Source organism: Balaenoptera acutorostrata, chromosome 13 (genome assembly GCF_949987535.1).
Source record: "Balaenoptera acutorostrata chromosome 13, mBalAcu1.1, whole genome shotgun sequence".
Taxonomy (NCBI): domain Eukaryota; kingdom Metazoa; phylum Chordata; class Mammalia; order Artiodactyla; family Balaenopteridae; genus Balaenoptera; species Balaenoptera acutorostrata.
The window spans coordinates 65,998,809-66,021,947 of NC_080076.1; the positions used below are offsets into that span (position 1 = coordinate 65,998,809).

Consider the following 23,139-nt stretch of genomic DNA (forward strand, 5'->3'; position numbering starts at 1 on the left):
CCCCGGGTGCCCTTCTGACTCCTCTCTCACACAGGTACATCGGCCCCAGCACCGTGTTCGGCTCCAGTGGCAAGCTTGCCAACGTGGAGCAGTGGCGATGTGTCTCCATCCTGCGGAGTCACTCAGGCGGTGAGTGGGCTGCCCGTGGGGTGGGCGCCCCGGCGGTGGCCGAGAGCAGCAGCGGCACCTCCACGGCCCCTGTGGACTGTGGGTCCTTAGAGCAGCCCTGTGTCTGGGCCACCCCTCCCCTCCCCGCTGCCTGCCTCCAGCTGCGTCAGTGTCCCCACTCCTGCCCTCATGGGCTGTATGTTTATATCTTTAATGTAGAACTCCCCACGTTCCGCTGTTTATCCTGGGAACTGAGTCACTACCTCCATCAGTGGATCGCTAAGTCCGTAAGCGCACTTTCTTTATTCCACAGAAACCCGCACACGGGGGCCCACTGGAAAGCTTTTTACTTGACTTTGAGAGTGTTTGCAAAGTGTTTTAAATAGGCTTGGTATGGAAAGAAACTCATTGTTCAGATTTGGACTGAAGTTGACAGCACTTAGTCAGATGCCAGGGATACCAGAGTCAGTGCAATTCAGTCTTCCTCGGAGAACCTGCGGTCTAGCTGGGAATAGCTAGGAGGGTGTGCCAGGCAGAGGCCAGCAGAAGCCAGAAAGGCTTGGTGCCAGTGGTGAGCTGGCAGCATCTCACCCCGCTGGACGTGTACTGCACGGCAGCAAGTGGCGCGGGGTGGGGCTGGCTGAGTGTGTGGGGCCAGGTCATGGAAGGCTTGCACTTCTGCTAACGAGGGTGCCCTTTGTCGTGGAGGCCTGAAAGGGGGATCATCTAACAGCCCTGTGGAAAAGAAGGCAGTTTCAGGGGTTCAGATGAAAACTGCAAGGGCCCAACCTAGGCTTGTGATCATTGAGAGAGAGAGGAGGAGACTGACCTGGGGACTTCGAAGGGCTGAGCAAAGGGAGGTGTGAGGGAGACCCCTAGCTGGGTGCCTGGGTAGCCAGCGGTATCCTCTGCTGAGACCATACGACCATGGGTTTATGGGGCCGGATGCCAGTTCAGTGCAGGATGTGCTGGGTTTGGGGGTTAGGGGTGGGGGGTGTCCGGAGCTGGTTGGAATTGAGCCTGCAGCTCGGGGGCTGGGGGGGCGGAGATGGGGCAGGAGAGAATCAGCTATGGTCCATTGCAGTCTGTGCTCAACACACACTCTGCAGACGACACTTTAAAGGTGAACAGACTCACCTCTTAGAGACCACAGATTGAGTCCACATCTTTGAAAGCTGATAGTGTAACATTGTGTTATCTTTGATAACAGTAAAAATGTGTAACTTACCCTAACTTGCTGGCAGGTGCTCACAGTGGAGTCTAGTTGGGCTTCTCTGGAACTTGGACAAGGTGTCCATGAGGTTATCCAAGTGGAGTGGGGCCTGAGTGACGACTTTCATGGGGCCCCTAACCTGAGACTTGGACTGAGCCATAACCTCGCCCTCCCTCCTGGCCCACCACCCCAGGGCTCTCCTCGACCAGGCAGGTAGGGGTGCCCACCTTCAGTGGGGATACCTGCCACTCCTTTTGCAGTGGTCCTGGTAGCACCATCAATTGCTAATAAAAACAGTTTTTTTTAATGGCCATAGAAAGCTGTTTCCCTACCATGATAGAGCCCTGTGTCTTTCAAACCACGGGCACATATTATAGTTCACAGTTGAACCATCTTCCCGTTGATACCGAGAAAAGACAAACATGGGTGCTATCACCGCATTTGTTATTTTGGAATTTCTGCAGTACAGTTAAGCAGAATCAGAAGAAGGTAGACAGGGAATTCCCTGGCGGTCCAGTGGTTAGGACTCAGCACTCTCACTGCCGGGGCCCAGGTTAAATCCCTGGTCAGGGAACAAGGATCCCACAAGCCACGTGGCGTGGCCAAAAAAAGAGAGAAAAGAAAAAGAAGAAGGTTGACAAACTGGAAAACAATAGAAAAATGAGATGATATGAGGAATAAAGCTTTTAGGACTTATAAAGCATTGAAAAGCACTTCAGACTAATAATAAGTCATTGAATTGGCCTCATATAAGAAGATTTTTAATTATCTGTCTTTCACTAGTCATAGCCAATTGGAATATGTAATGATAGAAAGAGATAAGTGCAGTTTTACTCAGATTCCCAAGGAGGGTCTCACTGAGAAGGTGGCATCCAGGGGTTGAGCAGATGGCGATGAGGGGACAACCGTGTGGACCTGCAGAGAGCTATCCAAGTGGAGAGAGCAACCGGGGCAGCAGATGGGGTGTAGACGTGGGCTTGGGACCAGGGGAGGGGGAGTGCAGAGGGGAGGGGGCCGGGAGGGGCTCTCCTCTGAGTGAGGCAGAGCAGTGTGGAGGCCTGGGCAGCAGTATGGAGCCCATATGGTGGGGGGCCGAGGCTGCACTGGGGAGACCAGTGATGTGATGTGATCTAGGAGAGAGCCTGTTGGGGGCTATGGGTCGTCATGGTGGAAGTCAGGGCAGGTGGCCACACAGACTCCCTCGGGCGGGAAGTGAGGTGAGGCCCCAGAGGAGGTGGCACAGCTTCCCAGACTGTGGCCTGAGCAGCGGGAGGGATGCAGGTGCCTCACTTGAGGTGGGAGGGGGTGTGGGGGCAAGTGGACATGTTGGGTCCGCAGTGCCTAGCAGCAGGGTGAGTGGACCTGCAAACTGGCTGTTGGGGGGTGAGCCTGGAGCACAGGGGAGGAGCCTGGGGTGCGGCTGAGCCGGGGAACCAGTGAAGGTGGTGGAGAGAACGTTTGAAGGAGGCAAGAGCAAGCAGCGTGCCCCACGTTGCCTCACGGTCGAGTGAGCACCGAGGATCGGCCGCTGGACTGGATGGCATGGAAGCCGCCGGTGGCCTTGGCAAGCGTGGTTCCTGTTGGTGAAGCCGGGTAAAGACCTAATTGACGGGCGCTCAGGAAAGACTGGGGGAGAGAGCTGGACGGAACCCAGCTGGTCTTGTCAGGCGCCTGCAAAGAAAGACAGCAGAAGAGCTGAGGGGAGGATGGACTCCAGGCCCGATGAGGAGACGGAAGGGCTATAGCGGCTGGAAGACCCATCGGAGAGTGAGCGGGGGACGTGGCGGCGGGGAGGGGGGCAGTAAGACCAGGGAGGGGTCACAGTGCTCTGTCAGGGAGGGTCTCTGGGCATGACTGTGGGAACGATGGCTGAGGCCAGGAGCCAAGGTCATTGGAGTAGGTGAAGGACTTTAAGGGTGTTAGAAAAATCATCCTCTTGGAATCACCAAGAATGATGCTGGAGAGTTGGCGGGAACGACCGTGACCAGAAACTTATATCTTCAAGGACAGGGAGGGTCTCAGATGTGTGTAGAGCTGTGGCGAGAAGGAATGGGCGTTGTATGGTCTGAAGACAGAAGCTCCAAAACTTGGGGTTTGGGGAGGAAGTCATGTCACATGTGTGGATTTACTGCAGAACTCGGCAGTGACTCCAAAGGGCATCTGGAAGGATGAGTCAGGACGTGGGAGAACTCATTCAAACAAAGTTAACAACATTGAAGGAGGCTACAGTGCTCCTGACAACTTGGTGTGCTGTGAAGGTGGCACCGATGACCGATAACAGAAGGAAAGATTCGTTCCCCACACATGACGGGGTAACCAGCCATTCAGCAGTTCGTGGGTGAAAGGAAGGTAATGTAGAGCCTTAGCTAAAGACAGCATGATAAATTCCAGGTATTAAAGAAACATTCTAAATAAAGCAAGAGAAAACAGAATTGAATATTTATTAGACCTCCAGCAGAGGGAATATTTTTTCAAAGTTAACAAGCAATAAGAGAAATCATTTAAAAATATACAACAAAGGAGAATAACTGACTTTACTACATAAACCTTCTACAGCATAGGAAGGTAAGCTGATGGAATTTGCAGCTAAGGTCTGTATTGTCCATAGTCCATGGAAATTGCTAAGAAAACCGGTCTCCTTTCTGGAGTCCCAGGTGAGCATGTCTCTGCTCTAGGACTCAGGAAGCACAGGGGGGTCTGTGGTATGCATGGCTGCCCCCCAATCCCACCCACGCTCTGGGCCCCAGAAGAGGTTCCTGTGCCTCCTTTAGCAGACACTGCATTCTCGTTAGACCCACCAGCACAAATCACCTCCCAACAGACGGGGTAGGAACAGAGGAGTCCCTGAAGACAGCTTCAGACACACCAATGTGCACAGTCTTCGCTTTGCAAATTAAAGTGGAACTTCAAACATAAAAATGTACTCAATAAGTTAGAAGGGGAAAAAATCATAATCCTCAAGCTAAAAAGGGACTTTTGAAAAGGACATTCTGCTAGTAGAAATGTGAAGAATCCAGACTCATGAAAATGCCCAGGTACTCCGCCCAGGTTCCCACGGTGGGGCATCCGTCTCAAAGAAACGTCCCAGGGTGTGCAGAATGATGGCACGTGTGCTCGTGGGCATGAGGAACTGGAACCTGGTCCAAGTCCGCTGCTGAGTTAGGTCTGTTCCGGGTCTTGAGTGCCCTCAGCCACACAATGCGGAGCAGGACAGCGGGGCCCGGGTTCATGCTCAGCGCCGGCGCACACACGGGAGATCATGGTGCTGCCCGCGTGGGCGGTCTTGTCGAGCTGACTCTGAAGATTTAAATCATCCTGTGAGGAAAGGACTAGGTGGCTCCTGACTGGCTGCTCTTTCTGTTTCTTCACCTCACCAGCCGTCCCTCCGCACTCCTGGTGCCGCACCAGGCACTGAGGTTGGAGAAACCAGGGAGACCTTGGCTGTCACGCTGTGCTCTGATGAAGCCGGGTTAGGGTTGGAGAAGGCGGCTCAGCCGGCCCGAGGGCTGCAGACCCAGCCATGCAGTGGCACGGGTGCCACGCTCTTGGCCAGGCCCTCAGTGCTTTGTCAGAAGGGAGTGGGGTGGGGCCGTTAGATGCTTCATATCTCAGGACTGATTGCAGAACCTTAGTGGGGAAGTTCTTCAGGTTGGTTTGGAAAAGTCTAGTTATGATGGTCCCAGGTCAAGTCTCCTCAGGTGTGAGAACGCCGAGGGGCTGCTGACTGGCCAGCTGGCAGGGTGGAGCTGCGCCGTGTCCATGTCCACCACCAGGTAAGAGACTCACCACTGGCCATTGTCTTCCAGATGTGATGGACGTAGCGTGGTCCCCCCATGATGCCTGGCTGGCCTCGTGCAGCGTGGACAACACCGTGGTCATCTGGAACGCAATGAAGTTCCCAGGTCCGCACTTCTGCCCGGGCGGCCTGTCCGTGGGGCTGCCCGGCGGTGTCTGGAATGGGTGGGCTGGGCCTCCTCGGCTGGTGGCAGCCAGCCTGTCTTGTCGGTAACCCAGGTCTTCTTTATCAATCACATTTAAGGTTTAAAGAGAAGTTTACATTAAAGAAAAATAGTAGTAACCAAGTGCCGGCATGGGTGTCCCTGCTGCAGGCTGTGTGGATGGACCCCTGGCACTGGGAGCCCGGCCAGCTGCCCTCGAGGGTGCGCCCTCCCACCCCGGGCTCTGGCCTCAGCCCAGTAGCCGTCTCCTCTGTGACGCCCTCGAGCATGAGCAGGCTAATAGATCCAGTTTTGCAGATCAGTTTTTCTATTGACGTGTTTGAAGTCCCTACCGATGGCAGAGCCTGGGATGGTACTGCGGTTTGCAGCCAGTGAGATGCTTCTAGTCCCTGCTTGGTGACGGGAGCGTGTTCTTCTCATAGGCTCGGGTCCCGGTCACTTGCTCTCTTCATAAGCTTCCACCATGTGTGGGGACTTGGCCCAGCCACCGTGGCTGGAGTGGCATTCAGCTTACAGCTCTCTGGGGTTCAAGCTCCCTCCCCTTTGTCCTCAGTGATGACGAGCAGAGGACTCACTCAGTACAGGGCCCGGTCCCCCAGGGAGGGTCACATCAGGAGGGCTTGGATGGGCACGGGCTCCTGTCCAGAAAGGAAACCGTGGGCAGGGCTGCGGCTGCCGGCAAGGTGAGGCGGCGCATTTCAGCTCTGGCCCTGGCCACCTGCCCCTCTGAGGGCACGTGCAGCCTCAACCCATACGTGTCAGCTTGGCTGGAGGGAAATGGGTGGTGCCCACCTCCTGGGTGAGAACAGACTTCTGCTTGTGCCCAGGGGTGGGGCTGGCCAGGGCGACTCCTGAAGCCCCTTCTCTTGGCTGGCCGACCCGTGGCCCGTTTCTAGACAGAGTCACTGTTTTCCCCTTGGTAACGCCTTTCCAACCTCACTTATTTGTCCTCACAGAAATCCTAGCTACTCTGAGAGGCCATTCTGGCCTGGTGAAGGGCCTGACTTGGGACCCTGTTGGTAAATACATTGCCTCTCAAGCCGACGACCGCAGCCTGAAGGTGTGGAGGACGCTGGACTGGCAGTTAGAGACCAGCATCACCAAGCCTTTCGATGAGGTAAGAGGCCTGGCAGGCCCCCCGCCGCCGCACCACCCCCCCCCCCACGCCTCCCACACAGAGCAGGGGCTGCCTGGGGTCCAGACATAGTCAGGGAGCCCAGAGTCGGGTGATGAAAATCGTTCACTTCTCAGAAGCTATTAAACGTCCACCTTTGTAGTGAAAAGGCTTGTAGGTGTTAAAGCTGAAGAGTTTACAGCACGCTGCCCCTTGGGGTGTGGGGGACGTGGGGGGTGGAGGAGGCTCTTGCATCTTCCTGAGGGCTCTGGGCCGTGCTTGCTGATCTTCGCTCTGCAGGCCGGCCAGCTCCTGTGGAAGGCGTTAACAGTCCAGTTTGCAAAACATCTGCAGGTTGGACTGCACTGGCTTGTGTAGTATTTTACCACCTCTTCCCTCATTTGAGTTCTGACTTCATGTGGGACCAGAGCTCAAGGTCGCCATTATTCAGTGGACATTTCTTGAGTGCCTCCTGTGTGTACGGCTGTCCTGAGTACAGGAAATGAACGTGGATTGAGATGGAGTTATCCAGAGTGGGCAGAAATGGCTGGGGTAGGGGGTGGTCATGTCAGAGAGGGCTTCTTGGAGGAAGGGACCTGAGTACGAAGTTTTGCAGGAAGAATAGACGCCTGCCCACTGGTCAGGGCTGGCTGTGGAGAAAAGTGGGAATTACATGTTCAGCTGTCCCCCAACCCACAGAAGTTCCTGAACTGGATCCATGAGCCTGGTCCTTACCTCACTTAGTTCTGCCCTCCTTGGCAGCCACCTAGTGTGAGAGGACATGGGCTGCAGGCCTTGTGGAGAGCCACTGGGCTCCTGGGGCGGCTGTGGTGGCGGGGTGTGGGCAGGACAGGAATGTTTGGAATCCGGCAGGAGCTGGCAGCACTCTTCAGCCTCTGGGGGGGCTGTCCTGCCTTGGCTTGGACCCGCTGGCAGTGGAGGCAGGTGTGTCCCCATGCTGCGCTCGGGCCCTGCCTTGTCCTGCCTTCCCCTAGGGCTGCGCAGCCTGGATCTTAACCCCTAAGCCTTTCGGGCTGCCCTGGACTGATCTTGAGCTTCAGGGGCTGGCTGTTAGCCAATGTCATCTCACTGCAGGAGGCATGGTGTGAAGGGGTGCCCTGCCTCTGCCTGGGTCAGGGGAACAGTGCCTTTCTGTTGTGCCATTTATGGTTTCTATGGACTTTACAAACCTCTTCTCCTTGGCTGGTGGTATCACCAGGCTTTGGGCGAGGAGACAGGCTCCAGAGAGCAGGTGGGGCCTGGTGGTCACTGGCTGCAGTGCAGAGACAGGCTTGTGACCAGGCTTCCGAGGGTCAGCAGTGCTCTTTCTCCACAGCAACATGTGGTCTGCAAACCTCCTGTGGGGTTCCCCAGTGCTGGGTAGGAGAAAGGGTCTTTGGTCAGATAGATTTGGCCCAGACAGGGTTGACAGTGGAAAGAGGTGGCCGTCCAGCCGTCCCCTCAGCCTGTGCCGCCGTGCAGTGGGGGAGGGTAGAATGGCGCCCCTACCGGTCTCCTGACGGCCCCGCTGTCAGCTCACCCGGAGAGACTGGAGTCAAGCTGGCCGTGTAGCCGGCAGCTTGGGCGTGCTCCACCATTGCGCATTTGTACATCAGAGCTCAGTTTGATTCCTGGGGCCAGTTGTGGTCCCAGAGTTGGCCTTGGGCTCCTTTCAAGCACAGACGTTTCTCGCAGTGTGGAGGGACGACCCACGTGTTGCGGCTCAGCTGGTCCCCTGACGGGCACTACCTCGTGTCCGCCCACGCCATGAACAACTCCGGCCCCACCGCCCAGATCATCGAACGGGAGGGCTGGAAGACCAACATGGACTTTGTCGGGCATCGGAAAGCTGTGACTGTCGTGGTGAGTCCACTTGGCCTCAGGTTGGCCAGCCATCAGCGCCGCCCTAAGTGGGACCCTTGGAACCTGGGCAGTGCCGTGCTCCCCAGTCCTGGGTCACGTGTTGGACTGAGATGGTGGCCTCTGAGATTCAGCACGCGTTGTTAGGTTCTTGTTTCATTTTAAATACTTAATGTTTCAATTTTTTTTTTTTAAGATTTATTGATTGATTGATTGATTGCTATGTTGGGTCTTCGTTTCTGTGCGAGGGCTTCCTCTAGTTGCGGCAAGCAGGGGCCACTCTTCATCGCGGTGCACGGGCCCCTCACTATCGTGGCCTCTTTTGTTGCGGAGCACAGGCTCCAGACGCGCAGGCTCAGTAGTTGTGGCTCACGGGCCTAGTTGCTCTGCGGCATGTGGAATCCTCCCAGACCAGGGCTCGAACCCGTGTCCCCTGCATTAGCAGGCAGATTCTCAACCACTGCGCCACCAGGGAAACCCCTGTTTCAATATTTTTAAACTAGTTATACAAAATAGAATACATACCCGTGTGCTTTATTGGCAAATGGACGTGATAAATATGAAGTTAATATTTTATTTAACGTGTTGAATGTCACCAGAACCAGACTTTGATTAGGACACATGTCATCCCCAGCACAAGGCCTGCTGGGTAGCTGTGAAGGCGCAATGGCGCGTGCGGGTGCCCGGGGCTGGGGGACGCCTGCTGGGCTGGGATCCTGGTATGTCTCATATTTGGTGTAGGGTGCATGCTTGATGCGTGATTAATTACTAATTAACTCTTGTTACTTGGTTTTAGAAATTCAACCCAAAAATCTTCAAGAAGAAGCAGAAGAACGGGAGCTCTGCGAAACCCAGTTGCCCGTACTGCTGCTGTGCTGTCGGCAGCAAGGACCGCTCGCTCTCTGTCTGGGTGAGCCCTACTGTGAGCTCGCCGCTCGGCGGGGAGGGGATGCCTAAAAGAGGAGAGACCCCCCACTTCTGGTAGTGGTCAGTGAGTGTTTCTGCCCTGAACCTGGGCCTGGCCAGGAGAGGCCACCCTGCCACCCAGCCAGAGCAGCTCTTGTGTCCAGACCCAGATCACATCTTCAGTAGTCAGGGCCGCAGTTGGCATATTGTGTTGGCTTTCCTTTAAAAGAACTTTGTGTAGATACAGAACCTCCATAGTGGATCTACCTGAAGTACACAGCTCAGTGCATCTGTCATCAGATGTGTTTACTTCCGTGTAACTATTGCCCCGGAACGCTCCCTGCCCCTTCCCTGTCAGGACCCTGCCCCCAGCCCCACCTCAGCCAGGGCAGCAGCACTAAGGATGTCTGTCACGTGGATGAGCTTTGCCTGTTTCTGGACTTTATATGAATGGAGTCATGCAGTGTTTACTTTTTTGCATCTTGTGTTCTTTTCACTTGGCATAAAGTGGTTGAGCTTTGTGTGTGTTGCGTTAACAATAGTTTATTCCTTATCATTGATTTCCCGATAAGCAGAGTGGATTTGAAGTTGTAGATTTAGAGGTTATCCTTTGGCTGCATTTAGGACAGTTGCTTCTCGCAGAGCAGTCCTGTGACCCCATTCCAGACCCTGGACCTGGTGCGTCCTAGGCGGTCCAGGCGCATTCTTCTCGGGCTCCCCTGGGCCTGGGCTCCATCCCTGGTACTTTGACCAAAACATCACTGATGGGTCAGGTGTTGACAGAGGTCCCAGGTTTCTGAGGGGTCTGTAGGCATGTCTGTGGAAGGAAGGCCAGGCTGGTTCTCTTTGGGGAGTGGAACTAGGATGGGGCAAGGTTCTCATGGGTTCCAGGTGCTCAGATTCCAGTCCCGTCCTCAGGACTAGGGCTGCCTTAGCGCCTCCTGCCCTCCAGGCGTGTTCCCACCCCAGCCCGCCACCCAGGGGCCCAGGACCAGTGGGCAGGACAGGCAGGCCCTGTGTGTGAGAGCTATGCCTGCTGCTGCTGTGGGAGAGTGGACATGTGCTCAGCCACGTGAGAGGACCAGATGACCCACATGCGCATGGGGAATGTGGCGGGTACAGTCACCAGACACAGGTTTTCACAGGATGTTGATGACACACTCATTCTGCGTTAAATGAAAAAGCAGGCAACCATGTGCCTTACTTTAAAGAATAAAATATTTGTCCAAGACGGAAGAGAGGAAGAGTGTTAATAGTGGCTACCCTGGGGCCTGGGTCAGGGCAACATGAACCTGTGTGGTGCGTGGCGCTGGTCACATGGAGCCTTGGATATGTGTGTGCACCTGAATGTGAGCCTTAAGAAGGGGTGCTAGGTTCTCTCTGAGGCTGTTTTCCTGTCCTGGGACCTGCCTTTGCTGCTGCATTCCCTGCGCAGGCCTTGGCATCCCACCCCTGTTCGGTAGGCCTTCTAGAGCCCCCTCCTCCACTGCTGGTCTTGTGTGTATACATCTGTCTGCCCTGCCAGGCCCAAAGGGGTAGACCCCATGCTGGCACACGTGTCTTTGGCAGGCGTGGGTTCCAGAGTCTTGGTGGAGTCTCGGTGGTGGCCGTCTGAGTAGAGCTGAAGACGCCCCACGTGTCAGCACAGCTCAGACCATGCTCCTGGGTCTGGTGGCGGCAGCTGAGCAGAGTGGACACAGAAGGCCTCATTCATTCATTAACCTTTGCCGCCCTTTCCTTCCAGCTCACGTGTCTAAAACGGCCTTTGGTTGTCATCCATGAGCTGTTTGACAAATCCATCATGGACATTTCCTGGTAAGATGGATTCTCGATTCGAGGCGTGGTCTAGGAAAGGAGGAGCCACATGTTGGAGCTCAAGGCCTCCTGGGTGTGATTAGGGTTGGGCAACCAGGATCCCAGGTGTTGCAGGCAGGACAGACCCCAGGGTGCTGTGCTCCTGGCCCTACTGGAAACCCCTGCTCAGACAGACTGGTGTTCGTCTGGGAAGGAGAGTCCATGATCCTGGCTGCACTTGGCTCTGTCGCTGCGTGAATCAGAGTAGTGTGGCTGTGGAAGCCGTTTCATGCTTCTCAGCGACCTCATTTAGATGTGCACTCCCTCACAGTTGTTTGTTTTTTAATGCTTTCAAAAATGAGATAAATGAACATGAAACTCTTACAAAGCACAGGGTGAGAGATACTCTGTACATGTGCTGAGAACTTAAGGGCCCAGAGCTCGGTAGAATGGGACTGTCGCCCCCACCTCCGCCTCCCCATGAGCGCGTGGGGGCGTCTCCCCAGGCTCTGCCTCCCCCAGGCCACTCCGTGGTGGGTGAGCACTGTGGGGCTTGCGTCTGGCTGCTGATGGCCATCTTTTCCAGGACTCTGAACGGGCTGGGCATCCTGGTGTGCTCCATGGACGGCTCTGTGGCGTTCCTGGATTTCTCCCAGGACGAGCTCGGAGACCCCCTGAGCGAGGAGGAGAAGGTAGGAGCACGGCCACGGCGGCTCTGAGGGACCTCCTCCTGTGACCTACACAGACACATTGTTTCCTGAAGCATTCCTGGTCCTTTGCCTCTTGTAGACTATAATCCTTGTCTTCTCTACAAGAGAGATTTAATTTAAAATGAACCTCTATTCATGTCAGAGATCCATTCTATTGGGTTGGCCAAAAATTGGGTTTTTCTGTAACATCTTGCGGAAAATAGAATTGAGTAAGCCCGGGCATCTCCTCTTGAGCTGATAGCCACCCTGGGAGGTGTTCACACTGGAAGAGTGGGAGTGGCTGCCAGGGCTGCTCACGTCCCCTCCCCGTTGTCCTTCGCTAACATACTGGCCTCGGGTCAGCAGTTACAACAGTAATAGCAGTCCTTTCCTAGCACTTACTGTGTGCCAGAACCAGGGCCACGTTTCTTCACTTAAATTACACAGAACCCCTCCAGGCAGGGCTGGTCCTGTTTCACTGAGGAGAATAACATGTGACCCTGAGGTCTGAGAGCGGAAGCATGAGCCCATCTGCAGCCTTGGGGCCAGGCCTCCTCTCCGCCATGCTCTGCCCAGGACAGGGTGGCCAGTGCTCGTCCTCGGGGACTTGGTGACAGGCACTGCTTTCCCTCCCTCAGACTAGGAGCCTGCCTTCCCGCAAGTGGGCCCACACCAGTATGTGGGGGCAAGAGGCTCCGAGAGCCCAGGGCAGGTGGCAGCTCTCCCCTCAGGGTGCCATTGCTGCTGGGAGCCCCCTCTTAGGCTTCTGTGGGGACTCCCACTACGATGTTACCCCTTGGGCTTCAGAGTCGGCCTCGCTCACCACAGTGGACTGGCCTGGCATCCACGGTCACTTGTCAGTGGGGGGACAAGTGTGTCCACAGCCCTAGCTCTTCCCTCCACCGGTCACTGTCGTCAGGTGACCTCCCCTCTCCTTAGAGAGTCGTAACCCATCCTGGATGCAGGCAGGGCCCCTGCATTCGAGGAACAGTAGGACCGAACTCCGAATCCTGCCTTGAGATTCCAGGGGTGCCGGGGAGGGAGTTTTGGCCACAGGCAGGCACTCCAGGTCCTGCAGAGTGGACCCCAAGGCTGCCCGCTCAGCATCCTTCCTGCGAGGCAGGTGTCCTACTGACCTCTGCTTTGGTCGTTAGCACACCATGTGTGAGTCTGCTCCTTGTCACACTGGCCACTCCAGTGTGCTGGGGCCACCGTCCCTGCCCTCACACAGCCTGGCTTGTGGCACAGGGCTGCTGAGACCTGGGAAGGTGGGGCTGGCCCTGCTCGGAAGGGTCAGGACGTGTTGGGGGCAATGCGGGCAGAGAAGAGTTCCCCTAGGCATGCGTGCCAGGCCTTTCCTTGCTCTCAGGGGCTCTGTTAGCGACCCCATGGCGACCTCCAGCCACGTGGGGCTGATGGCTGCAGCTGGAGCAGTGAAGGCAGCTCTGGGCTTCAGTGTCTGATTCCCAAGAAGCGTTTGGGGTCCTTGGAGTGATTTAAGAGCCTTACATTAGCAATTTGAATGTCGTAATTTCAGTTCACCAAATGTTTGTTGCTGTTTGTTCTGCACCAGACCTGCTGTAGTTGTTTTCCTGAGTGTTATGCATCCACTTGCATCCCTGAAGGCTGTAAACATCGAGGGAGGGTACAAGGCCTCTCCTGAGTCATCTAAACAGGCAAACAGGGTGGGAGGTTTCAGAGAGCCAGCGTCCAGGGTTCCGGGACCCTGCCCAGGGCTCTCTCGCTCTGAGCTGGGAGCCAACGCGCAGCTCGCCCACTGATGGGCAGTGTCCCGGCCGGTTTGTTGCACTTCCCTCTCTCTGCCTTCTCTAGAGCCGCATCCATCAGTCCACCTACGGCAAGAGTTTGGCCATCATGACCGAGACCCAGCTCTCCACCGCCGTCATCGAGAACCCCGAGATGCTCAAGTACCAGCGGAGGCAGCAGCAGCAGCAGCTGGACCAGAAGGGCTCTGCGGCCAGAGAGACAGGCTCTGCTACCTCGGTCACTGGCGTCGTCAACGGGGAGAGTCTGGAGGACATCAGGAAGGTGAGGGCTGGGCCCAGCGGCACTGAGGACACAGGGACGTGCCCAGGGGCGGCACAAGGCCAGGAGGGCAAGAGGCCATCTAGACAGTGCACAGACATGGGCAGGGAGCTGGGAGCCAGCAAGGGCCACTTATTGCCCTTGTCTGCGTGCGGCAGCAGCGGGGCCCAGGGCACCTTATCAAAGGCCCCGCCCCAAGGAGATCCAGAGGAGGGCGTCCTTGGGGGAACTTCAAACCTCACCTCTAGCCTTTCTAGGGGATTCTAGATACTGAGAACAGTGGGTTTCAGGCTCTGCCCTCAAGAGACGTCTCTTGACTCCCCCTTCTTCCTCTGGAAGCCCATGTTTCCCTGGGGGGGTCGGGGTGGAGATGGGAAGGGAACAGGACAGATGTTGGGAGCTAAAACCCTGTCCAGGAGCTCGTGCAGGGTGTCACACTCCCCAGGTGGTTCAGACACAGTGTGTGACAAACCCTGGGTTGTGAGCCTTCATTGAAAGAAAGTTTGAAATTGTGGCTTAGAGACAGGGGTCTCATCTGTTAGCTCCGTTGTTGAGCCCCATGGCTTCTGGGTGCGTGTGGCCAGCCAGGCATGTGCTCACTGCTCCAGGGACCTGGCCAGGTGGGAATTGGAGATAGAAAGGAAGATGTTGGAGCTGGTTCACCTGGGAGTGTCTGTCCTTGCTGCCTTACTGTGCAGGAGGTCGAGCACACACCCTGATAAAAACGCTTATTCTTTAATGAGTGGCTTAGTTTAGTTGTATCTGAAAGGCCAGAGGGGAGTTCGAATACATTTCATTAGAAGTCTTATTTGTTGGTATTCGGAGATTCAGAAACGTTTCCATTCCTTCATGTCTCTCTACTTTGCCAGAATCTTTTAAAGAAACAAGTTGAGACTCGGACAGCAGATGGTCGGAGGAGAATCACGCCTCTCTGCATAGCACAGCTGGACACTGGGTACTCGTTCACTCACCGAGCTTTCTGTGGCCTTCTCTGGGAGGTCTTCCTCTCTCCTTTCGCCAGGTAGCACTATCATAACCAGGTCTTCACAGGCTTTTGGGCCAGCCTCACCCACAGAGTCTGGAAGTGAGTTGATTCCAGCTTCCCAGCAGCCTCAAAGCCTTGCGCTACTGCAGAGCCCTGTGCACACCTGATGGTGGTGCAGGCGGGCGGGGAGGCTGTCCCTGCTTTGTTGAAGATAGCAGGGAGAGAAAAGTCACACTGATTTTTTTTCTGTTTCTCTTTCCACTTTTATAGCCTTCTCTTTCTGATTAAGAAAGGAATATGTACACATTATGGAAAACAGTAAAAGCACAAAGATACGATCACTGTTAATGTTTTGGTGTCCGTATCTCCTGTTTGTTCCTGTATCTTGACCTTGCATCCATTTTAATAACTAGTTCTCTGAAGCATTGGTTTGCTGACAGTCCAGGTGCCCCGCCTGTGAACGCACCATGATTTACTTAACCAGCCCCTTAACTGTGGACGTGTAGTTTGTACGGTGTTTTGTGATTGTAAATGAATCTCTGAGCACACCTGTGACTGTTCCCTCAGGACACTTCCCAGAAGTGGACTTGCTGGGTGGGGGGTAGATTTCCCTAATGGAGCAGAGAGGGACAGTGGATTCAGCTGGATTTGTCCTTGTCTTGGCATCTGTCGTCGGGCTTGCTTTTGTATTGGTCATTCTCCCCAAAGTGAGGTATGTTGATTCAAAGGATGATAAGGCCCCATGTGAGAGGAATAGGCCGAACATCAAGATGACTCACTCTTTTCAGCCCGTCTCCTCAGGGCACCACGCACAGTAGTCCTCTGCACTTCCCACTCGTTCCTCCACAAGCTGTTCCAAATCTTCCCTGAAGTCTGTGGAGACCATCAGTCATGTGATGTGCTGATGGCCTCCTCATGTCAGGTGTGCAAGTGCCGAGGCCCTGGAGGGCAGTGACCTGACCAGGTAGAGCCAGAACCAACTTCCAGACTCCTCCCATAGAGTGGTTTTCTCTTGATCAAACCTTTTTCCCATTATGAACCTATGCAGAGAATGCCACCTGCCCGCCTTTATTAGGACCAAGTGAAACCAAGTATGTGACAGTGCTTGAACATTTCAGAGCTGATGGGAATGAGGCTTGTAGAGGTGGTAGAAGTGGTGGTGGCACTTTTGTTCTGTGGATCCTTCCAGGCCTCATCTGGTGAGGAGGCAGAGGTGGTAGATGACTTCCTGCCTGGCCTTGAGCCAGCTTTCTGCCATGGGGCACATATTTCTGGCACCAGAACTTGATTCTTTTTTTCCTCTTGATTCCCATGTCAAAACAAGTAGCAATGGAAGAGGTAATTATTAGCTTATCTAATCAAGAAAGAAAAAAGTTGCAAATAATTAAAATAGACATAAATGGGAAATAATCACAGATGAAGAATAAATCAAAAGGGTGAAAGACATCTTTGCTGAACTCTGCAAATAAATTTGAAAGTGAATTATTTTGGGGAAAACAAAAATTACCAAAATTGAAGAAAATCTGTACAGATGAATTATTATAGAAGAAATAGAGGACACTGTCAAAGAGTTAACCTATCAAAGGCCACCAGACTAAGACGGCTTGACAGGAAAATTCTAACAAACTTTTAAAGAACAGGTCATTCTAATACTATTGAAAATATTCTAGTGCTTTGAAAAAGAAGGAAAGCTTGCAAAATCTTTTTTTTTAATGAACACAATATTCAGATTTCATAATCAAAATGTGACAAAGATATAATAAATTTCTGATCAATCTTATTTCCAAATGTCAATGCAAAATCCTAAATAAAATTATAACAAACAGAATGTTACAATGTGTTAAAATGCTAATACACTGTAAACAAGTAAAATTTATTTCAGGAAAGCAAGATGGTTCAAATGATTTGGGGAAACTTAATTTACTCCTACATGTCAGTAGATCAAAATAAATAAATTATATGATCATCTTCGTAGATGCTTAAGAGGCATTTTTATTAAACCCAACATCATTGTTATTTAAAACTCAGTTAAATGGGAACAGATAGATGTTTGTTAAACTTGTTAAACTATCTTATTTCAAATTAAATTTAAAAACTGAACACATGTCTACTCCTTTGACTGTAATTTAACATTGTTCTAGAGATCCAAGCTCCTATGGTTAGTTAAGAGAAAGAAGAAATTAGAAAGGAGGTGGTAAATGTGTCATTAGTCAAAGATGGTATAATCTGCAAGAGAATCAACTGGAAAAACCACCATAGACAGTAAAAGAAGACGATGAGATGACTGGGTGCAACATAGAAAGATCAAGTAGCACCAGTTACCTTTAGAAGATGCAAAGGAAGAAATCACTTTCACAAGTGCAGTACCTAGAATGTAACAAGAAATGGAGATCTTTATGAAGAAAAAATTTTAAACTCTACTGAGATACCTAAAAGAAAATTCACAGAAATTACTAGAAATGCATACCATTTATTAGATAGGATGTCTCGATATCATAAAGATGACAAATCTCCCTCAGCCTATAGATGTAACATGAGCCAATACAAATAACCACAGGAGTTTTCAGCATCAGACAAACTGATTCTGAAGTTCTGTGAAAAAGTACATAGGAGTAGCTAAAATATTTCTGAAAAAGATTAATCAGGAAAGACTAGCCCCACTAGAAATTAAATCTTACAAGCTATAATAATTAAAATAGTGAGGTACTGACATGTGAATAGAACAGTGGAATACAATAGAAAACTCAGAAATAGACTCAAATATTTATGAGAACTTTAAAGGTAATATTTTGCATCTGTCACAAATCACTACCTAATTCAATAAATGAAGTCAGGAAGTGATACTCTCTAGAAACAAAATTGGAGCCCTACAAGAATATGCAATGGAGAAAAGACAGTTTCTTCAGCAAGTGGTGTTGAGAAAGCTACACAGCCACATGTAAATCAATTAAGTTAGAACATTGCCTCACACCATATACAAAAACAACTCAAAATGGCTTAAATACTTAAATATAAAACATGACACCAGGGCTTCCCTGGTGGCGCAGTGGTTGGGAGTCTGCCTGCCAATGCAGGGGACGTGGGTTCGAGCCCTGGTCTGGGAGGATCCCACATGCCGCGGAGCAACTGGGCCCGTGAGCCACAGCTACTGAGCCTGCGTGTCTGGATCCTGTGCTCCGCAATAAGAGAGGCCATGATAGTGAGAGGCCTGTGCACCGCGATGAAGAGTGGCCCCCACTTGCCGCAACTAGAGAAAGCCCTCGCACAGAAACGAAGACCCAACACAGCCATAAATAAAATTTAAAAAAAAAAATTCTTGGAAAAAAAAAAAACAAACATGACACCATAAACTCCTAGAAGAGAATATAGGCAAACATTCTCTGAGATAAATCGTACCAATGTTTTCTTCAGTCAGTCTCCCAAGGCAATAGAGATAAAAACAACGGCTTCCCTGGTGGCGCAGTGGTTAAGAATCTGCCTGCCAATGCAAGGGACACAGGTTTGAGCCCTGGCCCGGGAAGATGCCACATGCCGCGGAGCAACTAAGCATATGTGCCACAACTACTGAGCCTGAGCTCTAGACCCTGCAAGCCACAACTAATGAGCCCACGTGCCACAACTGCTGAAGCCTGCGCACCTAGAACCCGTGCTCCACAACAAGAGAAGCCCACACACCACAACGAAGAGCAGCCCCCGCTCACTGCAACTAGAGAAAGCCCGCGCACAGCAACGAAGACCCAACACAGCCAAAAATAAAAAATAAATAAATTTATTTTTAAAAAGAAATAAAAATAAACAGAACCTAATCAAACTTACAAGCTTTTGTACAGCAAAGGAAATCATGAACAAAATGAAAAGACAGCCTACAAACTGGGAGAAAATATTTGCAAATCATGCAGCTGACAAGGGCTTAATTTCCAAAATACAGAAACAGCTCATACAACTCAATAATAAAAAAACAACCCAATCGAAAAATGGGCAAAAGACCTAAACAGACATTTCTCCAAAGAAAACATACAGATGGCCAACAGAGACATGAAAGGATGCTCAACACCACTAATTATTAGAGAAATGCAAATCAAAACTACAGTGAAGTACCACCTCGCACTGGTCAGAATGGCCATGATTAAAAAGTCCACAAGTAACAAATGCTGGGAAGGGAGAAAAGTGAACCCTCCTACACTGCTGATGGGAATGTAAATTGGTGCAGCCACTATGGAGAATAGTATGGAGGTTCTTCAAAAAACTAAAGTAGAGTTGCCATGTGATCCACCAATCCCACTCCTGGGCATATATCTGGAGAAGACAATAATTCAAAAAGATACATGCACCCCAATGTTCATAGCACACTGTTCACAATAGCTGAGACATGGAAACAACCTAAATGTCCATCGACAGATGAATGGATAAAGAGGATGTGGTTTATATACAATGGAATACTACTCAGCCATAAAAAAGAATGAAATAGTGTCATTTGCAGCTACATGGATGGACCTAGCGATGGTCATACTAAGTAAAGTAAGTCAGAAAGAGAAAGACAAATACCATATGATATCACTTGTATGTGGAATCTAAAATATGACACAGATGAACCTATCTACAAAACAGAAATAGACTCACAGACATAGAGAGCGGACTTGTGGTTGCCAGGGGGGAGGTGGTGGGGGAGGGATGGATTGGGAGTTTGGGATTAGCAGATGCAAACTATTATATATAGGATGGATAAACAACAAGGTCCTACTGTATAGCACAGGGAACTGTATTCAGAATCCTATGATAAACCGTAATGGAAAAGAATGTGTGTGTGTGTGTGTGTGTGTGTGTGTGTGTGTGTGTGTGTGTATAACTGAGTCACCTTGCTGTACAGCAGAAATTAACACAACATTGTAAATCAACTATACTTCAATAAAATAAATTTAAAAAAACATTTGGAGCCCTATCTCACGCATTAAAATTTTGCACAGCTCAGAAATTTTTCAGAGAACATTCTGAACATCTCAGAGATTTTTTTTAATGTTTAATTTTTTTATTATTTAAAATTTTAGAATATTCCATAGAAGAATACTTTCATAACCTCAGAGGTAAAAAAAGTCTTCTACAAATTACACAAAAGTTAGACCACACGAAAATAACATGTTTTTGCAAGGAAAATTACATGATAAATAGTCAAAACACAACATCCTGGGGAAAATATTTCCTGTCCATATAGGAATTTTTGAATATGTAAATAGGTCTTACAATCAATAATAAAGACCAATAACCAAATAGAACAATGGATGACAGCTACGAACAAACAGCTCCCAAAAAAGGGAAATCAGATGTTTCTAGATGAAAAAATTTCAACCTTGCATCAAAATAATGGCAAATGAAAATTGTAGTAAGATACCATTTTTCATCTCTCAGATTATCAGGTATCAAGAAGTTGATAAAACCGTTGATGAGGGTTTGGGGGTATAGGCACCCATGCACGGCTTGTGAGGTGAACCTCAAAGCAAGGCTGTTGAGAACTATTTATCCAAAATCGTCGATGAACATTCCATTTGCTGCTGCAGTTCCTTCTAGGAATTTATCCCACGTAATGTGTGAAACAAGTGGGATGACAGTTAAAACAGCAGGCGTCTCTGTGTGTGCCCCGTGTCATGCGCTACAGGCAGTAGGTTAGTCCAGACAGCGGCCTCGTGGGGAGGGTCCTGTCATCTCTTTTGCAGACATGGTGGCTGAGGTGCCCAAGGCCTCAGAGCCTGTGCGTGGCTGAGCCATGATACCCAGGGCCCTCAGCTGGCACACTGCAGTGTGTGTTACAGAAACACCAGGAAACCGTCCAGCTGTTCCTCACGAGAGGCTGGTTGGGTAAACCATGGCACGTCCACGCTGCCCATAATGAAAGAGAGGCCCACTCTTTGCGCTGTGTTTCCTCAGCCCCAAGACACATTTGCACATGGTAACACCTCTTGAGATCAGGGTGCGGCTTATCAGTGACACCTGACAGTTATAATCGGTCGCAGTTTTTTTCTTTCTTAGTGGTATATAAAGTACCAGTTCATCTTAGATCTAATTAAATGTAGTGTATGAAGTGATTTTAATTTCCTTTTTACTTTTCTGTAACTTGCATAAAAATTCTGCCATGAAGATACATTGCCATTGGACCCAGAAAAAAATTTGCTAAGGATGTGTAAGTACTCGACGTGGTACTCGACGTCCAAGGCTGACTTTTCTCCTTCTCGACAACAGGGACTTCTCCACGGCCTTCTTCAACAGCATCCCGCTCTCGGGTTCCCTGGCGGGCACCATGCTCACCTCTCACAGCAGCCCGCAGCTGCTGCCGCTGGACTCCAGCACCCCCGTCCCCTTCGGCACCTCGAAGCCTTCCACAGAGCCTGTGGCGGCGACCGGCACCAGGCCTGCGGGCGATTCTGTCAGTAAGGACAGGTGAGTAGGTGCCAAGCTTGGTCCTGTACCTGGGCAAGTGCGGTTTGGACAGTTCCAGGGACACTTCGTGGCCTCTTCAGTAAAGAAAAGAGACAAGTGCTTGGTTTCAGATGAGGGCCTGCTCAGAAGGGAGCCTTGATCAGGAGAGTCTGATGATTAGGGCCCTGAGGACTTCATGTCCTGGGGGAAGATGCAGTCCCAGGATGGGAATACTAAGGGTGGCAACTGGCCAGTGACGCGTCACCTGCCACAGGGCCAGCCCACCTTCGGCCAGCCTGCTCGTGTGCCACGGCACAGACTCCCCTCACACTCAAAATACATTTGCTCGGGGAGCCCGTGTCTTCACTGGCCATCACCTGGAAACCAAACTAGAAGTCTGAAAGGACCAGAGGAGCATGACTAAGAGCCAGGAGCCATTTGCCCAGCACCTGCTCTGAGTGACAAGCTGTGCCAGGCCCGACGTGTGCAGGGGTTGATTGGTGGGTCCTCATCTCCGGGGAGGATCTAGGCTGGTAGGGGAAGAGGTGGCCACAGGGGTGTGGGGCTGGCCCTCTGAGGGCCTTGGTGGGCAGATCTCAGGAAGGCTTCTCATTTAGGCTGAGCCAGGGGACGGGGCTGGGGAGTAGGGGCAACAGCGAGAGCAGAGGCCCGGAGCCTGAGGAGTGGTGGGCAAGGGGAGGAAGGCTGGCTTCTCCCTGGAGTGGACACACAGGCGCTGGGACTTGCACCTTAGGAAACGAACAACAGTGGGGCCCAAGTTTAGCTGCCGCACTGGCACACAACTGACACTGTCAACGTGACCCTCCGTCGCCAGGGACAGGGCCGTGCGTTATCACAGCTCCTGCCTCTGGTGTCATGGCTGTGGAGGCATGCGCCAGGCTTCGAGTGTCCCCTCTCCCTTGAGGGAAGAGAAGGGTATGGAGCAGCAAGACCAGTCAGGAAGCAGAGCATTGGGAGGAAGGGTGTCTGGGAAGGACAGGGCACCAGGTTTGCAAAATGTTCAACAGTTGGCCGTGCAGGTTCCAGGAGAGGAGGGGAGGGTCATACAGGTGCCTGCGGGCGTCTGGCCTGGGGTCCAGCAGCGGGGAGGGCAGTTAGCCCGGATGTGGGCAGAGGAGGCCCCGTGGCTTTGACCCAACGTGTGGGATGTGCCGGGACAACAGGGAGCTGGCAAGCTCCAGCCTGAGCTCCCTTTTCTCTGTGGAGTCAGAGACACAGGGAGCACTTGGAGGAGAGCATAAAGGGTGTGTGATTGTCCCTGTGAGACCATGGTCAGAGCTGGTGGTCAGAGCGGGTTGGGTGGAGCTGCTGTATTCAGGTTGTGGTGACAGAGCTTTATGGTGAGGAAAACGGGGTTGTAGGAACCACTAGTTGAGGCCTCATGCTACCCCCAGAAGCTCTGAGAACACTAAAGTGGTATGGGTGTGAGTGCATTTGCTCACAGCCTTCTCAGAAAGCCAAACTCCCAGAACTTTAATATGTGAAGGTATTAAAGAAAGTTGGCAATAGTCAATTACATCTTGAAATTATTTATGGAAGTTTGATATTTGTGCCCCATTCACTTGGCTCCAAGCCCCACAAATCCCGGACTCCCGGATCCTCAGTGGGTTGTGCTGACGTGGCCTTCCGTCTCCACCCCACCCCCAGCGTGAATGCGGCCTCTGCTCCCGCTGTACCGTCCCCCTCCATCCTGACAACCCCGTCCAAGATCGAACCTATGAAAGCGTTCGACTCCCGATTCACGGAGCGCTCCAAAGCCACGCCGGGGGCTCCTGCCTTGGTCGGTTTGACCCCGACAGCTATGGAAAGGTAGGTGGTGGCTGTGTGGGGTCCCAGAGATGGGGAGGGTACAGACTTGGGCCAGCCGTGCCATGTCCGCCTTCCCGTGAGGGTGCAGACTCCTGTCCCTCTGTATTCAGGAGCCACCACTCTGAGGAGAAAGGTGTGGCTGCTTCACGGAGCCATGGGGTGGGGGTGGGGTGGGGACCAAAGGGCAGAGGCACGAGGGCTGGTGGGTGCAGAGGCTGTGTTGAGAT

General features: G+C 51.9%; 1 protein-coding gene across 6 annotated transcripts in view; it reads left to right on the forward strand.

Annotated features, from left to right (window-relative positions):
* LOC103014462 (protein HIRA) overlaps window positions 1–23,139 on the forward strand; it is a 76,019-nt gene that overhangs the window by 21,164 nt on the left and 31,716 nt on the right. For 4 of the 6 annotated variants that reach the window (XM_057526474.1, XM_057526475.1, XM_057526479.1 and 1 more), the window contains 11 exons: window positions 35–129; window positions 5,128–5,223; window positions 6,237–6,397; window positions 8,090–8,257; window positions 9,051–9,164; window positions 10,905–10,975; window positions 11,541–11,646; window positions 13,477–13,692; window positions 14,559–14,644; window positions 20,906–21,103; window positions 22,751–22,912. In XM_057526474.1, the coding sequence (XP_057382457.1) occupies window positions 35–129; window positions 5,128–5,223; window positions 6,237–6,397; window positions 8,090–8,257; window positions 9,051–9,164; window positions 10,905–10,975; window positions 11,541–11,646; window positions 13,477–13,692; window positions 14,559–14,644; window positions 20,906–21,103; window positions 22,751–22,912 (1,473 nt within the window). Of the gene's footprint in view, window positions 1–34; window positions 130–327; window positions 396–3,548; window positions 3,671–5,127; window positions 5,224–6,236; window positions 6,398–8,089; window positions 8,258–9,050; window positions 9,165–10,904; window positions 10,976–11,540; window positions 11,647–13,476; window positions 13,693–14,558; window positions 14,645–20,905; window positions 21,104–22,750; window positions 22,913–23,139 lie in introns of those variants that run through there. The other 2 variants (XM_057526477.1, XM_057526478.1) reach the window with 2 other exon arrangements.